The sequence below is a fragment of the Talpa occidentalis genome, unplaced genomic scaffold (assembly GCF_014898055.3).
Source record: "Talpa occidentalis isolate TD23 unplaced genomic scaffold, MPIMG_talOcc4v2.1 talOcc4.17, whole genome shotgun sequence".
NCBI classification, from domain to species: Eukaryota; Metazoa; Chordata; class Mammalia; order Eulipotyphla; family Talpidae; genus Talpa; species Talpa occidentalis.
In genome coordinates, this window is record NW_023601754.1 from 46,647,421 (window position 1) to 46,672,943 (window position 25,523).

Here is a 25,523-nt window from a genome sequence, read left to right on the forward strand (position 1 = left end):
AGTCTTAGCTGGCAGGTAAGTCAGACAAGGCCTATTGAGGCAGAATAACCACATGCACAAAGGTCCTGAGGCAGAAAGGAGTTTCGTGTGAATGAAACTTGGAAAAAGGAGGTAAAAGAAAACTTAAGTATAAGAGAGTAAAAGAAAAATTCAATCTGTGCTTAATGTCACCTCCTCTTCTACACAGGCCTGTGGCAGCCCATGCCTTTTGCTTGGTTCCCAGGGATACCTGGGAAGATAGGAGGGTTCTAAGCAGGGCAGATGCCAGTGATGAGATCCACATTATGAGTGGGAAGAACCACAGGAAGGTCAGGGGGAGGCAGAGGTTTGAGAAAGGGGTCTGGGGAGTCACCTGGCTGTGGGAGCTCAGTCCCTAAGCCCACCTCATTCCCATAGGCCCTGTTTAAGCAACAGAAAAAAAACTTGAATGTTCCTGTCTTCTTTTCCAGTTATTGTTGCAGGATACCCAAGGACTTTTTTTTTCTGAAGAAACCCTGACCAATCTTTCTTCCTTTCAAAGTTTAGGAGACGTGAAATAACATCTAGGATCATGCATATGCTGCCAGTATTTTTTTTTTTACACAGAAAGGCGTTCAATCTTGATTTTGGTATTTCTTTTTAACTTTTCTTTTTAACTTTGAGATTTTTTTCTCTGCTTATTTTTGTTGTTACTTTGGCCTATCAGTGAAACTGCAGTTGTATGGGATATCCCACGCGTGATGCATGGTAACTAAAGAGCTCTTTGTGTCTATATGTTGTATGTCTGTATGTCCTTTCCTTGTGTCCTTGTCTTGACCTCCAGTGGTTGACAAATTGGTACACATGGTGCCCAAAGACATTGGAAAAAAAAAGAGTCTCCAGTTATGAGAAAAACTAAAGGTCATGGTTTGATTGTCAACATTGTGCTACTGAACTAAGCCGGTGCCTTCATAGAGATTGAATATTGTTGTTTCTGTTATTTTTATGATATTTATGGCAAAGCTTCCCAGAAATCTAAATTCAAGTACAAATTTGGTAGCCTGTCATTTGGCTGATGCAAGGAAATTTTGTGGAACCTCAGTAGAGCTCCTGAGACACTCCACAAAGTTTCTCCCTTTCCTCCTGGGAAGGCATTAGATGAATTTGTTCTATTTGGCTCACCTAGTAGAGTAAAACTAGAAGGGAAGCATTGTCACTTGGGAAAACGGGTAACACCATGACCTGATATGGATGTAAATTGTCAATAATGATTGTCACCTTGTAATAGTGTATACTTCAATTGTTTAATATCTACAGAAATTGTTTCTGAAAATATAGGGAGAAAAGGTCTCAACAGATTCCTATTGATGGAACTGTTGAGAGTAAAACTTTCCTACTAAGGACTGAATAGACCTGGAAATACACCTCATATTTACTAAGTTTTCCTTGACATAATACTGATGATTTTTTTTGCATTTTGTTCTAAATCCACAAAGTTTTCTTGTTTTGGTGACCAGGATCTGCAGCAAGGTTGTAATTTTTTTTTTCTCTTTTTTTTTTCCAACAAAGCTAACTTGTGTTTGCATTTTCTCTCCCCTTGATACCAACACAGCATAAAAATAATGGTAGTAATCTCTTACTACTTATCTCAGAGTCTGTTTTTGCATAACTTCCATAGGGATTTTGTTTAAACTGAAAAAATTGGACATAAGTTTCATTGTGTGGCTTTGTGTGGAGTTCTTCCAGAAAGTTGAAACAGGGCTGAACCAAGATGAGGAGAACCTGTTTGCTTTGTTCGTAGGGTTCCAGAGACCTCCAAAGAAGGTGAGGAAGGTTGCCTCCATTGGCAGGACTGGACAACCCGGCCAACGAAAATTCCCTGGTACCCTCGAGAAGAGGAAAGCCCAGGTGGAGTCTGATGAGACCAACTTGTTCCAGAAGCCTACACGGACCGGATGTCAACAGTTCGCTCTGAATCCTATATGGAGTATTCCAACGAAGCCAGCTAAAAATTGCTGCTTAGTTATTCTGCCCTGTGATTTTATGCAAAAATAGGCAATATGGTTTAAAAGTAGATTTAGTTTGCAAACTTTTGCTATGCTGTTAAAAAATTTGGGATCAAGGTTGAGAGAATTTGTTTTTTACATAAGTCGAACCATTTTAAGATTTTTTTTTCCTGTGATTTTTGACATATCTGCTGTCTTGTTCTGGCTAATGCCTCCAGATGTTTTCTTTCAGCTGGGACTGATGAACTGTTTTTCCAGGAATGGAGGACTTTTGCTTTCCACAATGGACACTACCTGGAGGGATTCGTTTTCTTTCAGACTGGAACCCTGGAAAAATTTTCATCTGAGACTGTATCCCAGCATCCATATGTTGGATCTTCATCACCATGGAAATGGTGGCAAAAGTGAAAGGGGGGAATTGTTAGGGGGAAATGATGTCCTGAGATAATCCCATACAGGCTTTGTGGACCCCACCCCCACTCCAGACTAAAGCCATCAAGACATTGGGAAAGACAAATCCCATCACCACCAAGGGAGGGTGGCTGGGACCTGAGGATGGAGTTGGGTAGCCAGGTTGGATATAAAAACCAAACACATGGGCCTTGGGGTCTCTCTGGCTCGCGATCGCTCGCCTCCTGGCTTCACCGCTCCTGGCTGGCGGCCAACTCTGAGAGCGCCATTTTGGGATTCCTGATCGGCGGATGGGGTAGGACTCATTTAAAACTTTGTCTCCCACTTTTCTCCCAGAGCTGTACATTTCCTCATTTCCCCTGCCCTTGTAAATAAACCTTTTTTATTAACCTTTCACGTGTGCCTGCAGTAGAGCATTGATAAGTCCTTTTAAGCGCGCGGGTGAGGACCCACAGTCAGGCACCCCGTTTTGTATCGGGGTTGCTCTACAACAGTTCCAGAGCAGGGAATAGAACAGGCAGACTGACAAGGTACACTGCTGAGGGGAGCAGCAGGCGGCAGGAGAGGTCTGCGCGCCATGTGGGACCCTTGCCGGCGGCTGGGGATCAAACCTGCGCTGCAGAGGCTGTGGGTAGCTTCGCAGCCCAGCACTCAACCGCTGCGCCACCAGGGAGTTCCCATATTTCTTTTTTATTGCCACCCCTTCCTCCTGTTGCTTTCCCCTGCACCAAGTCACTCAAACTTTACAGGGAGACCCCCTCCACCAGGGAGGATCCTAATTTCCGTTTCTAAGGACACTATAATCTTACTTGATCTGGGTCCCCCTTTTTTAACTTAATTACCTCCATAAAATCCCCATGTCAGGGTCCTCCCTGGTGATACAAGGTGTTAAGTCTCAGTGCTCTGAAGCTATTGGCAGCCACTGCAGTATCAGTTCGATCCCCTGCCAGGGAGCTGACCCACATGGCGCAGCAGACCTCCCCTGTGTCCCCGCTGCCCCCCTCAGCCGTGTATTCCAGTCAATCTGCCTGTTCTGCTCCTACTCTGTCTCCGGTGAATCCTCTCATCCCGCTCACCTCTCACCTACACCCCAGCTCTTGTATGCCTAAATAAATAAAAATAAATCTTTTTTTGAAAGAAGACTTCTTACTTGAAAGAGGGTCAGCCTTTTTGTTCCATTTAACTGATTTGGATAAGGCCACATTTACCCATTTAAATGTTAAAATAATCTCATCCAAATATGCCCTCACGAAACCCCCTTAATAATGTTAGCCCCGATATCTCACTATCACGCAGCCCTGGCACTTTGACACATGAATGAACTGTCAGCCTCCCTGGCACTGTGGTGTTTAGTGTCAGTAGTCTTGGGCTGCTGCAGGACAGAAGGAAACCTCTGTCTTCTTTAAGCCACTGTTCTATTAGCCTTTGCCAGAACAGCTCCACTGGCCTGACATAATTTCCTCTCCGATGAAGAGGCAGAGTTGAGTTTCATTTTCCTTGAAATTGCGTCATCTCATAACTGTTTTGTAGTGCTTGCAACACAGCAGAAAAACACTGCACAAATCTGGTCAGGAAGACAATGCCGTTTCTTCCTGCGGCCTGATGCACTTTTTTTTTTTTTTTTTTATAAGACCTTTTTATGTTTGCATATAAGAACTGGGGTATAGACCAGAGTGTTGGGAGGGGGTGAGAGGATTCACCAGAGACAGAGTAGGAAGCAGAACAGACAGATCTCTTGAGATACACTGCTGAGGGGAGCAGCAGGGAGACAAGAGGTCTGCTGCACCATGTGGTTCAGCTCTCTGGCTGGGAATCGAACGGGTGCTGCAGTGGCTGCGGACAGCTTCACAGTGCTGTGACTTAACGACTTGCACCACCAGGAAGGCCAGATATACTCTAGACCCTTCAGTCACCACGCAAGAACTTCAGCTGCAATGAAGTCACTCTACTAATCCACACAAAGAAACCGCATGGAAAGCCCGGAGGTCCCATGAAAGTGGAGAGGCTCCTGGTCAGGGGGCAACTGCTTCAGCCTCTCCGGTGCTCCAGCCCCACTTACCAGCTGATGGGAAACACTGAGTGGCCCCGGGCTGGGCTACCTGGCTGTGCCACAGGTCCATGCACAGTAACACAATGGTTGTTGTTCTCAACTGACGTGTCACACAACAGCTAAGCCGAACAGCTGGTCTCATAACTACCAACATGAGAAATGGATTCATTTTTCACACCCCCAGGCAGAATGGGAAACCCCCAATTCTTCCTATTGTCCTTCACCCAAGAAACCTTCTTAGGTCCACGGTCAGGGCCCTTGGTCCCTGGGAATGTCTTAGCTGATGTCCTCAACGTCACTTAATTCCCAATTTCACGGCCCCTTCTCTGTTTACAAAGGTTCTTCCTCTTCCAGCTTGGTAATTGGTATCTATTTTTTTTTTCCCCTCAGAAAAGATTCAAATTTATGTTATAAAGGAATTCAACATAAAACAGTATTTGCAGTACTGTATGCAACTGATGCTCTCTCTCTATATATATATATATTTATTTATATACATGCATCCATATATCTATTCATTTTTCTAGACCACTTTGCTAAAACACACATTCACTCACTCCCTAAAACTAAAAGCAGGTATTTTAACCACACTGGCTGAATGACAGGTTTCTGTAGCATCCCCCAGACTATTTTCTCATGACTTGTTTCTTATCTTTTCCTGCTTACAAGGAGCCACAGTGAACCCCGCCCAGGAAAGTGCGTGTCTTCTGTGCACAGGGCCATGGATTTACTCTGTGCGCCCCCAGATCATCACCACAAGCTCCAGCACAGTGGGGACACCCCGCAGCCCTTCTTGGGGTCCACAGTTCCCCGCGCTGCCCATCTAGCCCCGGGGATTGTGCGGCTTTTTGAACTTCACACCCTGTTTTGTTCACACAGACCCGGGATTCCGGCGTCTGACACGCGCGGCCTCAGGGAAGCCCTTGCTGGGCCGCGGGGGGCTCTGACGGGCGCTCGGGATCCTGCCCTGGAGACGGCGCCTGACCTGTGACTCTGGAAACGCTGCTGCAGGCGCGGAAGTTCTCTAGGGCGTCCCACAGGCCCCAGGCAGGGGGGTTGCTCAGTGGCTGTCGAAGCTGATTGGCCGGTCAAGCGAGGGGAGCAGAGGCCGGAAAAGCAAGAGCTCAGAGTCCCGGAGGGGACCTGCCGCCCGGGTGGGCCTCGCCAGAGTCATTGGAGAGAGCGGCGGTCATGGACGGGTCTGGGGAGCAGTGCAGAGGCGGAGGTGAGGCTGGAGGCAGACGGGCGGGAGGAGGGGAGCCCCGGGACAGCCCCCCTAGAGCCCCGGCCGCGAGATCTCCAAGTGCTCGCAGCAGAACCTCCTGATCTATCGGGTGCCACCAGCCTCCAGCCCCTCCTTCCCCGGGGGTCCCGGCTCGCTTACTTCCGCACCTGATCTCTTCCTGCGGGGGCTCTCAGACCCTGCAAGCACCTGGAGACCCCTGAATGCAGACCCCCCCGACAGGCCCACTTCCTGCCTTTGCCCTGGGGGAGGGGCGGCTCTCCTCTCTGCCCCTCAGGCCAGAGGTCTGCACCCCTTAAGTCTTGCCCAGTCTTCTCCCAACATGCCCCCCTCCCAAGAGTGTAGGACTCAGGCTGGGCCTCCCCGCCTCTTCTCCATCAGGGACTCAGTTGTCCTGTCCCGGGTCACTTTATCTCCCAGGGCCCCAGATGTCCAGTGCCCCCCGCATGGTTGGCCTTCCTTGGGGACCATGAGCCAGCTCCCCACCCCCATGACCCCACCCCCCGGACTCCAGAGTCCAGACACCCCTCCCCTCCTGTCTCCTGCAGGGCCCACCAGCTCTGAGCAGATCATGGAGACAGCGGGCGTTTTGCTTCGGCGGTGAGTTTGAGAGGTTTGATTATTGGGGAGGGGATTTGAGGAGTGGCCCCTTCCTGACTCTGCATCCTCCACTCCTTTTGTTTTCAGTTTCATCTGCGATCAAATAGGACCAGCCACAAAATATGTAGCTCAGCTGGCACTAGAGCAGGTGGCCCAGGACCCACACATCAAAGAACTGGTGAAAGTTCTCAAGCGCAAGGCAAAAGAGGTGCACAAGGACAAGAAGCTGCAGAGGTGCGGCCCCAAGACCCAGGAATCCAGTCACTGGTCACCTCCATACACCAGGAGGCCCCAAGCCCGTCGTCTCCTGTGATCCACACGCACAAACCTTGCTCCTTTGCACCCCAGGGTCCCATCACTCAACTCAGAAATCCGAACTCCAGGCCGTCCCCTCTCCTTGGATCCTGAGACCCTCCTTGGGAGGTCATTTTCCTCTCTCCCCTAGATGTCTCCTGTCTGCACGTTGACCCCTTGCTTTTCATTTCAGCCTGACCCGGGTCCCTTTACGTCGGGGATGAAGTGGCTAGCGGGGTCTCCACACTCTGCTAGACACTCTCCCCCCATCACAGCTCTCCTCTTTCCTGCAGGTTGTTAGAAACTCTCAGAGGCTTCACTGCTGGCAAATTTTATGAAGTGGCACGCCAAATATTTTCAGATGGCATCTCCTGGGGCAAAATTGTCACCCTTTTCTGCTTTGCCAGCAAACTGGTGCTCAAGGTGGGCAGCTACAGGGTAGGAGTCCAGGGAGGTGTCCACAAAATCCTAAGGCCTGGGAGTCCTGACCGTACCCCTGTGGCAGCCCCTTGTCCACAGAGGGAATTGACAGAGACAGCTGTGGCTCCTGGTCTGCTCCTTCCTTTGCTTATTCGTTCAACACACATGGGCCCACCAACACTGCAAAGCAGGCTGCTGGGTCCTGCTCTCCTGCAGTCCACGTGTTACACCGGTCAGGAAAGACTTCTAAGAGGAGGTGACATTAAGCCAAAGCCGGGAGGACAATAAAGACGCAGTGATATAGAAGGGCCGGGTGGGCAGAGGCGTCTGGCAGAGGACACAGCAAGTGCCAATGTCCTGAGGCAGCGCCAGGTCTGTGCTGAAGGCAGTAAGATGTGTGAGGGCTGAGGGCAGAGTGTGGAATCCCTGAAGGACCTTTCCTCACAGGGACACAGGAGGATTGTCTCCTGTCTCTGCCTCTAAAAATGAGAATGAGGTGACAGGATTTTTAAATTTTTTTTTTAAGATTTATTTATTTATTTATACAACACTGGGTACAGTCAGAAGCGCGGGAGGGTGAGAGAATTCACCAGAGCCAGAGCAGGGAACAGAACAGGCAGGACTGAAGTACACTGCTGAGGGGAGCAGCGGGCGCGGCAGGAGAGGTCTGCGCGCCATGTGAGACCCACGCCTACAGCCGGGGATCGAACTGGTGCTGCAGAGGCTGTGGACAGCTTCGCAGCCCAGCGCTCATCTGCTGTGCCACCAGGGAGGCCGAGGTGACTGATTTTTAATTTGAAGATTATTCTCACATATGTAGCCAAATGCCAAATGCTGGTTGTGCAGCCCACTGTTGTGGCTGTGAGACTGTTCACTCTGAAATCCTGGTAGCTTTTCTCTGGAGACGCTCACAGTGGAAGAAGGATTATCACAGAACATAGTTTGGCAACTATAGTTGGGAAAGGGATTGCGGGGCGCAGGGGCAAAAGCTGGGACGCTGCGGGGGGACACCCAGAATGGACCCAGCGAACGATGAGGGGACAGACTCAGGTGGGAGCGGGGCTGGGAGGAAGGAGCTTTCTGGATGTGTTTGTAATATGGAGCTGATGGGGCCTGAATGTTGGAGGTGGGAGCAGCATTCAGTGCTGGGGGCTCGTGTGGATCTGGGGAGAAGCAGCCACATAGAGGGTGGAAGGGGGCGTCCAGAGAGTTGTAGAGCAGGTCACGGCAACTGGGGGTGTTGAGTCTTAGCTGGCAGGTAAGTCAGACAAGTCCTGTTGAGGCAGAATAACCAACATGCACAAAGGTCCTGAGGCAGAAAGGAGTTTCGTGTGAATGAAGATTGGAAAAAGGAGGAGACACCAAACAGTAAAAGAAAAATTCATTGTGAACAAGGAGAACTTGTACACCGGCCTGTGGCTGCCCATGCCTTGGTTTGGATCCCAGGGGTACCTGGGAAGATAGGAGGGTTCCAAGCAGGGCAGTTGCCACTGATGAGATCCATGTTATGAGTGGGAAGAACCACAGGGGGTCAGGGGGGAGGCAGAGGTTTGAGAAAGGGGCCTGGGGAGTCACCTGGCTGTGGGAGCTCAGTCCTTACTCCCACCTCATCGCCGTAGGCTCTGGACAGCATGCGGGAGCTGATCACCAGCATCATGGACTGGACGCTGGACTTCATTCGAAAGCGACTGCTGCCCTGGATCCAGGAACAGGGTGGCTGGGTGAGGCCCTTATCCCCCCCGCCCCCACTCCACTGGGACCTGGGGATCTTCCTGCACCCGCCACAGTGCTGCTCCCTTTCTCATTTTCTGATAATCACATGTGGTCTATAATGTGTCCTCACGTCTCCCTTCAACTGAGTGGATCTGGTCACTGACCCTTCCTGCTGGTGACCTCGGACCTCCCAGTTACCCTTGACCTAACTAGTACTTTTTACCCTCCTTGGGGTCTCCAGGTCCTCTAGAATTACTCAAATCTGTGATAATCCTTAACCCGCACTGCCTGGTCCTGACTCCCACAGTGCCCTTGTCTTCTCTCCCCACCTGCTCCCTGTGAGCGGGCCTTGGGGCTGCCCTGGCTGGGTGCTGACAGGAGATGTCTGTGTCCCCAGGACGGCCTCCTCTCACGATACAGTAATCATATCAAGTGGCTCGCAGTGGCAATGGCCATCATCGCAGTGGCAGTGGCCATCATCGCAGTGGCAGTGGACTTCACTCCAAAGCAACAGCTGCACTGGCCCTGGTCCTGGATCGCAGAACTTGCTGGCTGGGTGAGGCCCTTAACCACCCCCTCCCCAACTCCGCTGGACCTGGGGATCTTCCTGAACCTACCACAGAGCTGCTCCCTTTCTCATTTTCTGATAATCACATGTGGTCTGTAATGTGTTTCCTCACATCTCCCTTCAACTGAGTGGATCTGGTCACTGACCCTTCACCTGCTGGTGACCTCTGACCTCCCAGTTACTCTTGACCTAACTAGTACTTTTTACCCTCCTTGGGGTCTCCAGGTCCTCTAGAATTACTCAAATCTGTCATAATCCTTAACCCTCACTGCCTAGTCCTGACTCCACAGTGCCCTTGTCTTCTCTCCCCACCTGCTCCCTGTGATGGGCCTTGGGGCTGCCCTGGCTGGGTGCTGACAGGAGATGTCTGTGTCCCCAGGACGGCCTCCTCTCACAACAGAGTAATCAAATCAAGTGGCTCTCAGTGGCAGTGGCCATCATGGCAGTGACAGTGGCCACCATCGCAGTGGCAGTGGATTTCATTCGAGAGCAAAAGCTGCCCGGGACCTAGGATCGTGGTGTCTGGGTGAGGCCCTTAACCACCCCCTCCCCCACTCCGCTGGGACCTGGGGGTCTTCCTGTACCCGCCACAGTGCTGCTCCCTTCCACATTTTCTGGTCATCAAATGTGTTCTAAAAGCATTGTCTCACATGTCTGATCAACTCGATTCATCTGGTCTCGACCCCTCATCTCCTGGTGACCTGTGACCTCCCAGGATCCTCTGACCTGACTGATACTTTCTACCCTCCCTTGGGCCTCCAGTTCCCTTGGAACCTCTCACATCTGATACTCCTTGGCCCTCACTCTCTAGTCCCCATCATCTTAGGCCCTGATCCCTGCTGTGGCCTTGACTTCTCCCTGACACCTCCCCCACCCCTGTCCCCATGAGCCGGCCTGGGGGCTGCCCTAGCTGAGTGCTGATGAGAGCTGTCTGTGTCCCCAGGATGGCCTCCTCGCGAAACATGGAGAAACACTCAAGTGGACGGCAGTAGCAATGGCCATCGGGACCGGACTGCTTGCCTTAGCCCGACTCCGGCAAACTTAGGCTGAGGCCCCAGCTGCCTTCATCTCTGTCTTCTCAGCATGAATATGGCATGTTTCCATGAAGGCTGAGGCTAGAGGCCCATCCTTCCTTTTTTATTGCCACCCCTTCTGCCTGTTGCTTCCCTCTACTCCAAATCATTCAAGCTTCGCAGGGAGAACCCCCAACTCTCATTTTTCTTACTTTTGGAATTATTGGGCGATTGGGGTCATCTGGGGTAATAAAACTTCAGGCCACACTTCCTGTCTGTGTCATTCGGCTCACTCCCTGGTTGGTTCCATCTCTTTACTGGGGGCGCCCGGGGCTCCCTGAGGGTCAGTGATGAGCTGGGTCCAGGCTGCCCCCCAGGTGCCCACAGTCCCGACAGCACCTCCGTGGCACCCTAGGTTGTTGTGCTGGAGTCAGCGCTGGCCAGCTCTGTGCCCTCCAAGGAGGGCTTCATAGGTTGCATCTTAATCCGTTTGGCCACCAGGGAAGCCCTGAAAAGGTTTATTTTTTATTGGTTTTTTTTTTTTTAAATAGAGGCATACTTTATTTATTTATTTGTTTTGTTTTGTTTTTTGTTTATACATGCACTGGGTACAGTCAGAAGCGCGGGAGGGTGAGAGAATTCACCAGAGCCAGAGCGGGGAGCAGAGCAGGCAGAAGGACCGAAGTACACTGCTGAGGGGAGCAGCGGGCGGCAGGAGAGGTCTGCGCGCCATGTGGGACCCTCCTCCGGTGGCCGGGGAGCAGGCGGGGATCGAACCGGTGCCGCAGAGGCCGCGGGCATCTTTGCAACCCAGCGCTCAGCCGCTGTGCTACCTGGGAGGCCCTATTTTTTATTGTTTTTTAAATAAGATTTATTTATTGACACAAGAACCGGGACACAAGCCAGACTCGCAGGAGGGTGTGAGGACTCACCAGAGACAGAGTGGGGAGCAGAACAGGCCGACTGACGAAATACACTGCTGAGCAGAGCAGTGGGGAGACAGGAGAGGTCTGCTGTGCCATGTGGGTCACCTTCCTGGTCGGGGATTGAAATCGTTCTGCAGTGGCAGCAGATAGCTTCACAGTGCTGACACTTAGCCCCTTGTGCTACCAGGGAGGATCCTCATTTCCTCTTCTAAGGACACTATAATCTTACTTGATGAGGGTCCACCTTGTTTTAACTTAATTACCACTTTAAAATCCCCATATTTGGGGTCTTCCCTGGTGACACAAGGGGTGAAGTCTCAGCACTATGAAGCTATTGGCAGCCACTGCAGCATAAGTTTGATCCCCTGCCAGGGAGCTACCCACATGGTGCAGCAGACCTCTCCTGACTCCCCCGCTGCTCCACCCAGCAGAGTACTTCGGTCCGTCTACCTGTTCTGTTTCCTACTCTGTATGAAAATAAATAAATCTTTAAAAAAAACTAAAAGCAGATATTATAACCATACTGGCTGGATGACAGGTTTCTGTAGCTTCCCCCAGACTATTTTCTCATGACTTGTTTCTTACTTTTTCCTGCTTACAAGGAGCCACAGTGAACCCCACCCAGGAAAGTGCGTGTCTTCTGTGCACAGGGCCATGGATTTACTCTGTGCGCCCCCAGATCATCACCACAAGCTCCAGCACAGTGGGGGCACCCCGGCAGCCCTTCTTGGGGTCCCCAGTTCCCCGCGCTGCCCATCTAGCCCCGGGGATTGTGCGGCTTTTTGAACTTCACACCCTGTTTTGTTCACACAGACCCGGGATTTCGGCGTCTGACACGCGCGGCCTCAGGGAAGGCCTTGCTGGGCCGCGGGGGGCTCTGAGGGGCGCTCGGGCTCCTGCGCCTGACCTGTGACTCTGGAAACGCTGCTGCAGGCGCGGAAGTTCTCTAGGGCATCCCCACAGGCCCCAGGCAGGGGGTTGCTCTGTGGCTGTCGAAGCTGATTGGCCGGTCAGGCGAGGGGAGCAGCGGCCGGAAAAGCAAGAGCTCAGAGTCGCGGAGGGACCTGCCGCCCGAGGCGGCCTCGCCAGGGTCAGCGGAGAGAGCGGCCGTCATGGCCCTGTCCCGGCAGCAGCGCAGAGGCGGAGGTGAGGCTTGGCTGGAGGGAGACGGGCAGGAGGAGGGGAGCCCCGGGACGGCCCCCCTAGAGCCCCGGGAGCGAGATCTCCAAGTGCTCCCGGGCAGAACCTCCTGATCCAGTGCCACCAGCTTCCAGCCCCTCCTTCCCGGGGCGGGGGGGGGGCGGGGGTCCCGACTGGCTTACTTCCACAACCCGATGACTTCCTGCGGGGGGCTCTCAGAACCCGCAAGCACCTGGAGACCCTGAATCCAGACCCAGGACAGGCCCACTTCCTGCCTCTGCCCTGGGGGGAGGGGCGGCTCTCCTCTCTGCCCCTCAGGCCAGAGGTCTGCGCCCCTTAAGTGTTGCCCAGTCTTCTCCCACATGCCCCCCTCCCAAGAGTGTGGGACACAGGCTGGGCCCCCCCGCCTCTTCTCCATCAGGGACTCAGTTGTCCTGTCCCGGGTCACTTTATCTCCCAGGGCCCCAGAAGTCCAGTGCCCCCAGCAGGGTTGGCCTTTCCGGGGACCATGAGCAGCTCCCCACCCCCATGACCCCACCCCCCGGACTCCAGAGTCCAGACACCTCTCCCCTCCTGTCTCCTGCAGGGCCCACCAGCTCTGAGCAGATCATGGAGACAGCGGCCATTTTGCTTCCGTGGTGAGTTTGAGAGGTTTTGTTATTGGGGAGCAGATTTGGGGAGTGGCCCCTTTCTGACTCTGCATCCTCCACTCCTTTTGTTTTCAGTTTCATCTGCGATCAAATAGGACCAGCCGAAAGGATGTAGCTCAGCTGGCCCTAGAGCAGGTGGCCCAGGACCCACACATCAAAGAACTGGTGAAAGTTCTCAAGCGCAAGGCAAAAGAGGTGCACAAGGACAAGAAGCTGCAGAGGTGCGGCCCCAAAACCCAGGAATCCAGTCACTGGTCACCTCCATACACCAGGAGGCCCAGCTTCAGCCCCAAGCCCCTCCTCTCCTGCAATCCACACCCACAAGCCTTGCTCCTTCGCACCCCAGGGTCCAGGGTCCCATCACTTCACTCAGGAGTCTGAACTCCAGGCCGTCCCCTCCCCTGGGATCCTGAAACCCTCCTTGGGAGGTCATTTTCCTCTCTCCCCTAGATGTCTCCTGTCTGCACGTTGACCCCTTGATTTTCATTTCAGCCTGACCTGGGTCCCTTTACGTGGGGGATGAAGTGGCTAGCGGGGTCTCCACACTCTGCTAGACACTCTCCCTCCATCACAGATCTCCTCTTTCCTGCAGGTTGTTAGAAACTTTCGGAGGCTTCAATTTTGGCGAATTTTCTGAAGTGGCACGCGAAATATTTTCAGACGGCATCACCTGGGGCAAAATTGTCACCCTTTTCTGCTTTGCCAGCAAACTGGTGCTCAAGGTGGGCAGCTGCAGGGTAGGGTCCAGGGAGGTGTCCACAAAACCCTGAGGCCTAGGAGTCCTAACCGTACCCCTGTGGCAGCCCCTTGTCCACAGAGGGAATTGACAGAGACAGCTGTGGCTCCTGGTCTGCTCCTTCCTTCGCTTATTCGTTCAACACGCATGGGCCCACCAACACTGCAAAGCAGGCTGGGTTCTGCTCTCCTGCAGCCCACATGTGCACCTGGTCAGGAAAGACTTCTAAGAGGAGGTGATTGAGCCAAAGCCGGGAGGACAATAAAGATGCAGTGATATAGAAGGGTCAGGTGGGCAGAGGCGTCTGGCAGAGGACACAGCAAGTGCCAATGTCCTGAGGCAGCGCCAGGGCTGTGCTGAAGGCAGTAAGATGGGTGAGGGCTGAGGGCAGAGTGTGGAACCCCAGAAGGACCTTCGCTTTACTCACAGGGACACAGGAGGATTGTCTCCTGTCTCTGCCCTTAAAAATGAGAATGAGGTGACTGGTTTTTAAAAAAAATTTTTTTTAAGATTTATTTATTTATTTATTTATTTATTTATTTATTTATTTATTTATACGAGCACTGGGTACAGTCAGAAGCAAGGGAGGGTGAGAGAATTCAGCAGAGACAGAGCAGGGAACAGAACAGGCAGGACTGAAGTACACTGCTGAGGGGAGCAGCGGGCGCGGCAGGAGAGGTCTGTGCGCCATATGGGACCCTCGCCGGTGGCCGGGGATCGAACTGGCGCTCAAGAGGCTGTGGGCAGCTTCGCAGCCCAGCGCTCAACTGCTGCGCCACCGGGGAGGCCGAGGTGACTGATTTTTCATTTGAAGATTATTCTCACATATGCAGCCAAATGCTGGTTGTGCAGCCCACTGTTGTGGCTGTGAGACTGTTCACTCTGGAATCCTGGTAGCTTTTCTCTGGAGACGCTCACAGTGGAAGAAGGATTATCACAGAACATAGTTTGGCAACTATAGTTGGGAAAGGGACTGCGGGGCGCAGGGGCAAAAGGTGGGACGCTGGTGGGGGGCACCCAGAATGGACCCAGCGAATGATGAGGGGCCGGGACTCAGGTGGGAGCTGGGGTGGGAGGAAGGAGCTTTCTGGATGTGTTTGTAATATGGAGCTGATGGGGCCTGAATGTTGGAGGTGGGGGCAGCATTCAGTGCTGGGGGCTCATGTGGATCTGGGGAGAAGCAGCCACATAGAGGGTGGAAGGGGGCGTCCAGGGAGTTGGAGAGCAGGTCACGGCAACTGGGGGTGTTGAGTCTTAGCTGGCAGGTAAGTCAGACAAGTCCTATTGAGGCAGAATAACCAACATGCACAAAGGTCCTGAGGCAGAAAGGAGTTTCGTGTGAATGAAGATTGGAAAAAGGAGGAGACACCAAACAGTAAAAGAAAAATTCAGTGTGAACAAGGAGAACTTCCATATGGCCTGTGGCAGCCCATGCCTTTGGTTTGGATCCCAGGGGTACTTGGGAGGATGAGAGGGTTCCAAGCAGGGCAGTTGCCAGTGATGAGATCCAAGTTATGAGTGGGAAGAACCACAGGGGGTCAGGGGGGAGGCAGAGGTTGAGAAACGGGCCTGGGGAGTCACCTGGCAGTAGGAGCTCAGTCCTTACTCCCACCTCTTCGCCGTAGGCCCTGTGCACGGACATGCGGGAGCTGATCACCAGCATCGTTGGCTGGACGCTGGACTTCATTCGAAAGCGACTGCTGCCCTGGATCCAGGAACAGGGTGGCTGGGTGAGGCCCTTATCCCCCCCGCCCCCACTCCACTGGGACCTGGGGATCTTCCTGCACCCGCCACAGTGCTGCTCCCTTTCTCATTTTCTGATAATCACATGTGGTCTATAATGTGTCCTCACTTGTCCCTTCAACTGAGTGGATCTGGTCACTGTCCCTTCCTTCTGGTGACTTCTGACCTCCCAGTTACCCTTGACCTAACTAGTACTTTTTACCCTCCTTGGGGTCTCCAGGTCCTCTGGAATTACTCAAACCTGTGATAATCCTTAACCCTCACTGCCTGGTCCTGACTCCCACAGTGCCCTTGTCTTCTCTCCCCACCTGCTCCCTGTCAGTGGGCCTTGGGGCTGCCCTGGCTGGGTGCTGACAGGGGATGTCTGTGTCCCCAGGACGGCCTCCTCTCACAATACAGTAATCAAATCAAGTGGCTCGCAGTGGCAGTGGCCTTCATCGCAGTGACAGTGGCCATCTTCGCAGTGTCAGTGGACTTCACTCCAAACCAACAGCTGCACTGGCCCTGGTCCTGGATCCTGGAACTTGCTGGCTGGGTGAGGCCCTTAACCACCTCCTCCCCCACTCCGCTGGGACCTGGGGATCTTCCTGAACCCACCACAGTGCTGCTCCCTTTCTCACTTTCTGATAATCACATGTGGTCTATAATGTGTTTCCTCACGTCTCCCTTCAACTGAGTGGATCTGGTCACTGACCCTTCCTGCTGGTGACCTCTGACCTCCCAGTTACCCTTGACCTAACTAGTACTTTTTACCCTCCTTGGGGTCTCCAGGTCCTCTAGAATTACTCAAACCTGTGATAATCCTTAACCCGCACTGCCTAGTCCTGACTCCCCTGTCTTCTCTCCCCACCTGCTCCCTGTGAGCGGGCCTTGGGGCTGCCCTGGCTGGGTGCTCACAGGAGATGTCTGTGTCCCCAGGACGGCCTCCTCGCACAATACAGTAATCAAATCCAGTGGTTCTCATCGGCATTGGCCATCATCCCAGTGGCAGTGGCCATCATCGCAGTGTTAGTGGCCATCATCGCAGTGGAAGTGAACTTCATTTGAGAGCAAAAGCTGCCCGGGACCTAGGATCGTGGTGTCTGGGTGAGGCCCTTAACCACCCCCTCCCCCACTCCGCTGGGACCTGGGGGTCTTCCTGAACCCGCCACAGTGCTGCTCCCCTCCACATTCTCTGGTCATCAAATGTGTTCTAAAAGCATTGCCTCACATGTCTGATCAACTCAATTCATCTGGTCTCGACCCCTCATCTCCTGGTGACCTGTGACCTCCCAGGAACCTCTGACCTGACTGACACTTTCTACCCTCCCTTGGGCCTCCAGTTCCTTTGGAACCCCTCACATCTGATACTCCTTGGCCCTCACTCTCTAGTCCCCATTTCTTAGGCCCTGATCCCTGCTGTGGCCTTGACTTCTCCCTGACACCTCCCCCACCCCTGTCCCCATGAGCCGGCCTGGGGGTTGCCCTAGCTGAGTGCTGATGAGAGCTGTCTGTGTCCCCAGGATGGCCTCCTCTAGAAACATGGAGAGACACTCAAGTGGACGGCAGTGGCAATGGCCATCGGGACCGGACTGCTTGCCTTAGCCGGACTCGGGCGAACTTAGGCTGAGGCCCCAGCTGCCTTCTACTCTGTCTTCTCAGCATGAATATGGCATGTTTCCTTGAAGGCTGAGGCTAGAGGCCCATCCTTCCTTTTTTATTGCCACCCCTTCTGCCTGTTGCTTCCCTCTGCTCCAAATCATTCAAGCTTCGCAGGGAGAACCCCCAACTCTCATTTTTCTTACTTTTGGAATGATTGGGGGGGTTGGGGTGATCTGGGGTAATAAAACTTTCAGGCCACACTTCCTGTCTGTGTCATTCGGCTCACTTCTTGGTTGGTTCCATCTCTTTACTGGGGGCGCCCGGGGTTCCATGAGGGTCAGTGATAAGCTGGGTCCAGGCTGCCCTCCAGGTGCCCACAGTCCCGACAGCACCTCCGTGGCACCCTAGGCTGTGGGGCTGGAGGCAGCGCTGGCCAGCTCTGTGCCCTCCAAGGAGGGCTTCATAGGTTGCATCTTAATCCCTTTAGCCACCAGGGAAGCCCTGAAAAGGTTTATTTTTTATTGTTTTTTAAAAAAGATTTATTTATTTACACAAGAACCGGGACACAATCCAGACTCGCGGGAGGGTGAGAGGACTCACCAGAGACAGAGCGGGGAGCAGAACAGGCAGACTGATGAAATACACTGCTGAGAGGAGCAGCAGGCGCCACAGGAGAGGTCTGCTGCACCATGTGGGACCCTCGCCCTTCAGCCGGGATAGACCTGGTGCTGCAGAGGCTGCGGACAGCTTCACAGCACTGTGCTCAACCGCCTGCACCACCAGAGGAGGCCCTGAAAAGGTTTTATTTTTAAGATTTATTTATTTATGCATACAAGAACTGGGGTGCAAGTCACGAGTGTAGGGTGTGAGAGGATTCACCAGAGAAGAGTGGGGAGCAGAACAGGCCGACTGACGAAATACACTGCTGAGCAGAGCAGTGGGGAGACAGGAGAGGTCTGCTGTGCCATGTGGTCACCTTCCTGGCCGGGGATTGAAATCGTTCTGCAGTGGCAGCAGACAGCTTCACAGTGCTGACACTTAGCCCCTTGTGCTACCAGGGAGGATCCTAATTTCTTCTTCTAAGGACACTATAATCTTACTTGATTAGGGTCCACCTTGTTTTAACTTAATTACCACTTTAAAATCCCCATATTTGGGGTCTTCCCTGGTGACACAAGGGGTGAAGTCACAGCACTGTGAAGCTATTGGCAGCCACTGCAGCACAAGTTTGATCCCCTGCCAGGGAGCTACCCACATGGTGCAGCAGACCTCTCCTGCCTCACCTGCTGCTCCACCCAGCAGTGTACTTCGGTCCGTCTGCCTGTTCTGTTTCCTACTCTGTATGAAAATAAATAAATCTTTAAAAAAAATTAAAAGCAGATATTATAACCATTCTGGCTGAATGGCAGGTTTCTGTAGCTTCCCCCAGACTATTTTCTCATGACTTGTTTCTTATCTTTTCCTGCTTACAAGGAGACCCATGAACCCCACCCAGGAAAGTGGGTGTCTTCTGTGCACAGGGCCGTGGATTTACTATGTGCGCACCCAGATGATCACCACAGGCTCAAGCACAGTGGGGACACCCCGGAATCCCTTCATGGGGTCCCCCAGTTCCCCCCGCTGCCCATCTAGCCCCAGGGATTGTGCGGCTTTTTGAACTTCACACCCTGTTTCGGTCACACAGACCCGGGATTCCGGCGTCTGAAACGCGCGGCCTCAGGGAAGGCCCTTGCTGAGCCGTGGGTGGGGGTCTCTGACCGTCCCCCACCTGTGACTCTGAAAACGCTGCTGCAGGCGCGGAAGTTCTCTAGGGCATCCCACAGGCCATAGGCAGGGGGGTTGCTTGTCGAGGGCGAACCTGATTGGCCAGTCAAGCCAGGGGAGCAGTGGCCTGAAAAGGGAGAGCTCAGAGGCCCTGAGGGGATCTGGTGCTCCTGTTGGCCCCGCCAGGGTCTGCGGAGAGCAGCGGTCATGGACTGGTCAGGGAGCAGCGCAGAGGCAGAGGTGAGGCTGGAGGCAGACTGGCGGGAGGACGCGATCCCCGGGACGTCCCCCCTAGAGCCCCGGGAGCGAGATCTCCAAGTGCTCGCGGGCAGAACCTCCCCATCTGGTGCCACCAGCCTCCAGCCCCTCCTTCCCCAGGGGTCCCGGCTCGCTTACTTCCGCACCTGATGTCTCCCTGGGGGGGCTCTCAGACCCCGCAAGCCCCTGGAGACCCCTGAATCCAGACCCAGGACAGGCCCACTTCCTGCCTCTGCCCTAGGGGGAGGGCGGCTCTCCTCACTGCCCCTCAGGCCAGAGGTCTGCTCCCCTTAAGTGTTGCCCAGTCTTCTCCCACATGCCTCCCTCCCAAGAGTGTAGGACACAGGCTGGGCTTCCCCGCCTCTTCTCCATCAGGACTCAGTTGTCCTGTCCCTGGTCACTTTATCTCCCAGGGCCCCAGAAGTCCAGTGCCCCCTGCAGGGTAGGCCTTCCTCGGGTACCATGAGCCAGCTCCCTTCCCCAATGACCCCACCCCCGGACTCCAGAGTCCAGACACCTCTCCCCTCCTTCCTCCTGCAGGGTCCACCAGCTCTGAGCAGATCATGGACACAGCGGCAAAACGCATCGGCGGTAAGTTGGAGAGGTTTTGTTATTGGGGAGCGGATTTGAGGAGTGGCCCCTTCCTGACTCTGCATCCTCCACTCCTTTTCTTTCAGGTTCATCTGCGATCAAATAGGACCAGCCTCAAAGGATGTAGCTCAGCTGGCCCTAGAGCAGGTGACCCAGGACCCACACATCAAAGAACTGGCGGAAGTTCTCAAGCGCATCGCACAACAGGTGGACAATGACAAGGAGCTGCAGAGGTGCGGCCCCAGGACCCAAGAATCCAGTCACTGGTCACCTCCATAAACCAGGAGGCCCAGCTTCAGTCCCCAACCCCCTGCTCTCCTGCGATCCACACCCACAAGCCTTGCTCCTTCACACCCAGGGTCCAGGGTCCCATCACTCAAATCAGAAGGCCGAACTCCAGGCCGTCCCCTCTCCTGGGATCCTGAAACCCTCCTTGGGAGGTGATTTTCCTCTCTCCCCTAGATGTCTCCTGTCTGCACGTTGACCCCTTGGTTTTCATGTCAGCCTGACCTGGGTCCCTTTACGTCGGGGATGAAGTGGCTAGCGGGGTCTCCACACTCTGCTAGACACGCTCTCCCCATCACGGCTCTCCTCTTTCCTGCAGGATGATGGGAATGGACAGAGTCTTCACTGCTGAGGACTTTCTCAAAGTGGCACGCCATGTATTTTCAGACGGCATCACCGGGGCCCCGGTTTCTGACCTTTTCTGCTTCGCCAGCAAACTGGTGCTCAAGGTGGGCAGCTGCAGGGTCGTGAGCCCAGGGAGGTGTCCACAAAACCCTGAGACCTGGGAGTCCTGACCGTACCCCTGGGGCAGCCCTGTATCCACAGAGGGAATTGACAGAGACAGCTGTGGCCCCTGGTCTGCTCCTTCCTTCGCTTACTCATTCAACACGCGTGGGCCCACTAACACTGCAAAGCAGGCTGGGTCCTGCTCTCCTGCAGTCCACGTGTTGTACTCCTGGTCAGGAAAGACTTCTAAGAGGAGGTGACATTAAGCCAAAGCCGGGAGGACAATAAAGACGCAGCGATATAGAAGGGTCAGGTGGGCAGAGGCGTCTGGCAGAGGACACAGCAAGAGCCAATGTCCTGAGGCAGCGCCAGGTTTGTGCTGAAGGCAGTAAGATGAGTGAGGGCTGAGGGCAGAGTGTGGAATCCCTGAAGGACCTTAGCTTTCCTCACAGGGACACAGGAGGATTGTCTCCTGTCTCTGTCTTTAAAAATGAGAATGAGGTGACTGGTTTTTAATTTTTTTTTTTTTTAAGATTTATTTATTTATTTATTTATACAACACTGGGTGCAGTCAGAAGCACGGGAGGGTGAGAGAATTCACCAGAGCCAGAGTGGGGAGCAGAGCAGGCAGGACTGAAGTACACTGCTGAGGGGAGCAGCGGTTGTGGCAGGAGAGGTCTGTGCGCCATGTGGGACCCTCGCCGGCAGCCGGGGATCCAACTGGCACTGCAGAGCCTGTGGGCAGCTTCGCAGCCCAGCGCTCAACCACTGCGCCACCAGGAGAGGCCCAAGGTGACCGATTTTTCATTTGAAGATTATTCTCACATATGCAGCCAAATGCTGGTTGTGCAGCCCACTGTTGTGGCTGTGAGACTGTTCACTCTGGAATCCTGGTAGCTTTTCTCTGGAGACGCTCACAGTGGAAGAAGGATTATCACAGAACATAGTTTGGCAACTATAGTTGGGAAAGGGACTGCGGGGCGCAGGGGCAAAAGGTGGGACGCTGGTGGGGGGCACCCAGAATGGACCCAGGAATGATGAGGGGCTGGACTCAGGTGGGAGAGGGGGTGGGAGGAAGGAGCTTTCTGGATGTGTTTTGTAACATGGAGCTGATGGGGCCTGAATGTTGGAGGTGGGGGCAGCATTCAGTGCTGGGGGCTCATGTGGATCTGGGGAGAAGCAGCCACATAGAGGGTGGAAGGGGGCGTCCAGGGAGTTGGAGAGCAGGTCACGGCAACTGGGGGTGTTGAGTCTTAGCTGGCAGGTAAGTCAGACAAGTCCTATTGAGGCAGAATAACCAACATGCACAAAGGTCCTGAGGCAGAAAGGAGTTTCGTGTGAATGAAGATTGGAAAAAAGGAGGAGACACCAAACAGTAAAAGAAAAAATTCAGTGTGAACAAGGAGAACTTGTACACCGGTCTGTGCAGCCCATGCCTTGGTTTAGATCCCAGGGTACTTGGGTGGATGGAAAGGTCCTAAGCAGGGCAGTTGCCAGTGATGAGATCCAAGTTATGAGTGGGAAGAACCACAGGGGGTCGGGGGGAGGCAGAGGTTTGAGAAAGGGGCCTGGGGAGTCACCTGGCAGTAGGAGCTCAGTCCTTACTCCCACCTCATCGCCGTAGGCCCTGTGCACGGACATGCGGGAGCTGATCACCAGCATCATGGACTGGACACTGGACTTCATTCGAAAGCGACTGCTGCCCTGGATCCAGGAACAGGGTGGCTGGGTGAGGCCCTTAACCGCCCCCTCCCCCACTCGGCTGGACCTGGGGATCTTCTTGAACCCACCACACAGCTGCTCCCTTTCTCATTTTCTGATAATCGCATGTGGTCTATAAATGTGTCCTCACGTGTCCCTTCAACTGAGTGGATCTGGTCACTGACCCTTCCTGCTGGTGACCTCTGACCTCCCAGTTACTCTTGACCTAACTAGTACTTTTTACCCTCCTTGGGGTCTCCAGGTCCTCTAGAATTACTCAAATCTGTGATAATTCTTAACACCGCACTGCCTGGTCCTGACTCCCACAGTGCCCTTGTCTTCTCTCCCCACCTGCTCCCTGTGAGCGGGCCTCGGGGCTGCCTGTCTGGGTGCTGACAGGAGATGTCTGTGTCCAGGGCGGCCTCCTCTCACAACACAGTAATCAAATCAAGTGGCTCGCGGGCCTCCCGGTGGCGCAGCGGTTGAGCGCTGGGTTGCGAAGCTGCCCGCGGCCTCTGCGGCGCCGGTTCGATCCCCGGCTGCTCCCCGGCCACAGGAGGAGGGTCCCCCATGGCGCGCAGACCTCTCCTGACGCCCGCTGCTCCCCTCAGCAGTGTCCTTCGGTCCTTCTGCCTGCTCTGCTCCCCGCTCTGGCTCTGGTGAATTCTCTCACCCTCCCGCGCTTCTGACTGTACCCAGTGCTTGTATAAACAAAAAAACCCCAAACAAATAAAGAAAGAAAGAAAGAAAACATGCCTCTATATTAAAAAAAAAAAAAAAAAAATCAAGTGGCTCGCAGTGGCAGTGGCCATCATCGCAGTGGCAGTGGCCATCATCATGACTGGAGTGCTTGCCTTGATAGAGAACAGCTAAGAAAAAAACAACCCAGGCCTCCCTGGTGGCGCAAGGGTTTAAGAGGCAACCTATGAATATGTCCACGGTCACTGCAGCATGAGTTCCATCTCAGGCCAACCAAGGAGCAACCCTCATAAATAATAAATAAATATTTTTTAAAAAAGATTTATTTATTTATTATTTATGCATAAAAGAGCTGGGGTACAGGCCAGAAGTGGGGGTGGTGAGAGGATCCTCAGAGACAGAGTGGGGAGCAGAACAGGCGGATATTCCTAAATACACTGCTGAGGGGAGCAGCGGGCGAGACAGGAGAGGTCTGCTGTGCCGCGTGGTCAGCTCCCTGGCTGGGATCCAACTCATGGCACAGCAGCTGCGATAGTTTGATAGTGCTGTCTCTTTAACCCCTGGGCCACCGGGGAGGCCCTAATGCAGTTTATTTAAGAAAGAAGGGAAAACAAGTCTCTGAGGCCACCAGTGGCTCATTATATCACCCCAAGTAGTGGTCAGTGTTTTCAAATCCTAAGCAAAGGGCATCCAAAGGGGCGTCCACCACCACAGAGGGCCTGGAGCACGTGGCAGCCAGACAGCAGGTAGGGATCAACTTGAGATGTCAGCAGAAGAAGCAACAGGAAGTGCTCACCGGAAGCAGAGATGCGCCCAAGACAACAGCACAGTATCAGAGAAGCAACGCTGGAAACAGCAGGAGCAGCAGCCTAGCGGCCTGACAGACAGTCCACACTCACACAACTCAGTGACGTGCCCAGCTCCAGGTCCCTTGCCTTCCCTTCTGGGCTGAAATAGCAGTAAAGTTGGCATCAGTTTCAGTCATTCAGCAACCTGCAAAACTTCTTCAACTTTTCTCCTCCCAAGTTGGCTGCTGGAGCTTCTGCATGTTCTCTGGAGGCCAGCAAACAGCCTTCTGGAAGGTGAAGTGTAGCAGGGGCAGGAATCCCTGAACCTAGTGGCTGCTTTGCGGCCCCTTTGTTCCCTATTAGAGTCCCACCTCACTGATTCCTCCTTACCTGAGCATATTCTACCTGGGGCTATACACCCTCAGCTGCGCCCCCCTCCAGGTGGGCCCACCTGTAATGGGCCTTTTGGCTCCAGCCTTGCCCTTCAGCCCCCAGTTACCGTTACATCGTTTTAATGGAGGTGCCACTTGCTCCCTGAGGCTCAGTGATGAGCTGGGTCAGCCTGCCCTTCGGGTGCACACAATCCCGACAGCACCTCCCTGGCACCCTCGTGTGGGCTGGAGGCAGCGCTGGGCCAGCTCTGTGCCCTGCAAGGAGCCTGGGGCTGGAGAGGCTAGAAGGGGAGCTGGAGGAAGAACAGGGAGGACACTCAGAGCAGCCTCCCTGGCCCAGCTAAGCCGGGCCCAGAAGCTTTCTAACATTTGGGGCCACAGGAAGTTACATGTTAACTGAGGTGGAGAAAAAGTGGGGAGCGCATCTGGGGAGGTCTCAGGAGCCCTTTGGGGAAGCTGGGAAGCCTGAAGATCTGAGACCAGACAGTCCCAGGCAGAGACCAGGCTGGGTCCGCATGGGGCTGTGTGTGCCACTGGAGGGACAAATCTGCGCGCTGACAGGTGTGGGGGGAGGGCTGGAGGGAAAGAGGAGTTCTGGAGTCTGTCCCAGAGAGTGGTTGTGGGGGTGCTGCTGGAGAGGAGCAGTCTGAGGGGAGACCCTGAGGGCCAAGAAGGGGCAGAGGAAGGTTACAGGGTCTGTCACCCAAGGGTCTGTATCTGTTCCTTCTCTCCGTGTCTCACCCTTTCTCTTTGCCCCCGTTTTCTCCATGTCTTCCGTCCCCTCTCCTCAGGGTCTCTCCCCTCTTTCTCTGTCCTCTTCCTCACGCTGTGTCCCCCTCTCTAGGGCAGAGCTTGAGGATTTAAAAGCTGCAGCAGGGGCCTGTGATGGGCAAAGGTGTCACAACAAGGCCTAGCCCAGCCCGGGCCACCCACCAAGGACATCCCCTCATGGGTTCCAGCAAAGCGTCAGCCCAACCCCAGCCCCAGCAGCGTGGGTGCTGCCTGTGACGTCTGGTCCCCGTGCTTTCAGTCAGTGCAGCTGGAAGTCAAACATGAAGTGCAGGGGTTGTGAAGCAGGGAGCTTATCTCAACTCTCAAAGGCCAGGGTGGAGGGTGGGAGGCCGCCCCAAGTCCACCGCCAGAAGGAGGCGTTATAGACTTGCCATCGACAGCTTTGAGAAGATGCCTTTTCAGCTTCCCCTGCCTTCGAAGTCCAAACCCCTTCCACTTTCTCCTTAGTGCTGAGTGGCCTACACACACCTGCTTTGTCTAACTGCCTTCGGATAGTCAGCATTTATATGGGTTCCCCACGCAAATGCAGTTAGGTTTTTCCCTCTCATGTCAGCCTGTTTGATGTCAGTTGGATTACTTGCCACCCCTAGAAGAACTGAGAGAAGGGGGCATTGTTCTGTGCCCCAAGACTTGGGCGTTGCTGCCAGGATGTGCCCTATAACAGCTGGCATGGAAGAGGTCCTGAGTTATCTCATATTTGACAAGAGATGGTAAAAGGTAAAGGACTCTTAAAATACCAGCCCCTAGATGTTTT

The 25,523-nt window shown here is 53.8% G+C and overlaps 3 protein-coding genes and 1 long non-coding RNA gene across 4 annotated transcripts in view; 3 read left to right on the top strand and 1 right to left on the bottom strand.

Moving 5' to 3' along the window:
* Positions 1-25,523, bottom strand: part of LOC119248675 (sodium-dependent neutral amino acid transporter SLC6A17-like) — an 82,583-nt gene that overhangs the window by 7,820 nt on the left and 49,240 nt on the right. The gene's annotated exons all lie outside the window — the stretch shown is intronic.
* LOC119249569 (apoptosis regulator BAX-like) lies at positions 5,447-10,593 on the top strand. The gene is made up of 8 exons (XM_037516971.2): positions 5,447-5,650; positions 6,217-6,268; positions 6,356-6,502; positions 6,856-6,985; positions 8,602-8,703; positions 9,093-9,251; positions 9,643-9,789; positions 10,207-10,593. Exons 1-7 carry the CDS (start codon positions 5,617-5,619, stop codon positions 9,772-9,774), a joined length of 756 nt encoding a protein of 251 aa, XP_037372868.1. The 5' UTR covers positions 5,447-5,616; the 3' UTR covers positions 9,775-9,789; positions 10,207-10,593.
* On the top strand, positions 12,315-17,338 carry LOC119248674 (apoptosis regulator BAX-like). Its single transcript, XM_054697611.1, has 8 exons — positions 12,315-12,348; positions 12,946-12,980; positions 13,068-13,213; positions 13,585-13,714; positions 15,354-15,458; positions 15,848-16,006; positions 16,390-16,557; positions 16,974-17,338. The coding sequence occupies exons 1-7, from the start codon at positions 12,315-12,317 to the stop codon at positions 16,516-16,518; spliced, it is 738 nt and encodes a 245-aa protein (XP_054553586.1). The 3' UTR covers positions 16,519-16,557; positions 16,974-17,338.
* On the top strand, positions 19,005-20,349 carry LOC119249572 (uncharacterized). The gene is made up of 4 exons (XR_005126159.1): positions 19,005-19,056; positions 19,615-19,665; positions 19,752-19,898; positions 20,270-20,349. It is a non-coding gene; the product is annotated as an uncharacterized LOC119249572 (long non-coding RNA).

Excerpts from the sequence above, each read along its gene's own strand:
- LOC119249569 (XM_037516971.2), top strand. The coding sequence starts at position 5,617 with ATGGACGGGTCTGGGGAGCAGTGCAGAGGCGGAG. Across the intron at positions 6,503-6,855 it reads AAGGACAAGAAGCTGCAGAG|GTTGTTAGAAACTCTCAGAG; the intron begins GTGCGGCCCCAA and ends TCTTTCCTGCAG. Across the intron at positions 6,986-8,601 it reads CCAGCAAACTGGTGCTCAAG|GCTCTGGACAGCATGCGGGA; the intron begins GTGGGCAGCTAC and ends TCATCGCCGTAG.
- LOC119248674 (XM_054697611.1), top strand. The coding sequence starts at position 12,315 with ATGGCCCTGTCCCGGCAGCAGCGCAGAGGCGGAG. Across the intron at positions 12,349-12,945 it reads GCAGCAGCGCAGAGGCGGAG|CAGATCATGGAGACAGCGGC; the intron begins GTGAGGCTTGGC and ends ACCAGCTCTGAG. Across the intron at positions 13,214-13,584 it reads AAGGACAAGAAGCTGCAGAG|GTTGTTAGAAACTTTCGGAG; the intron begins GTGCGGCCCCAA and ends TCTTTCCTGCAG.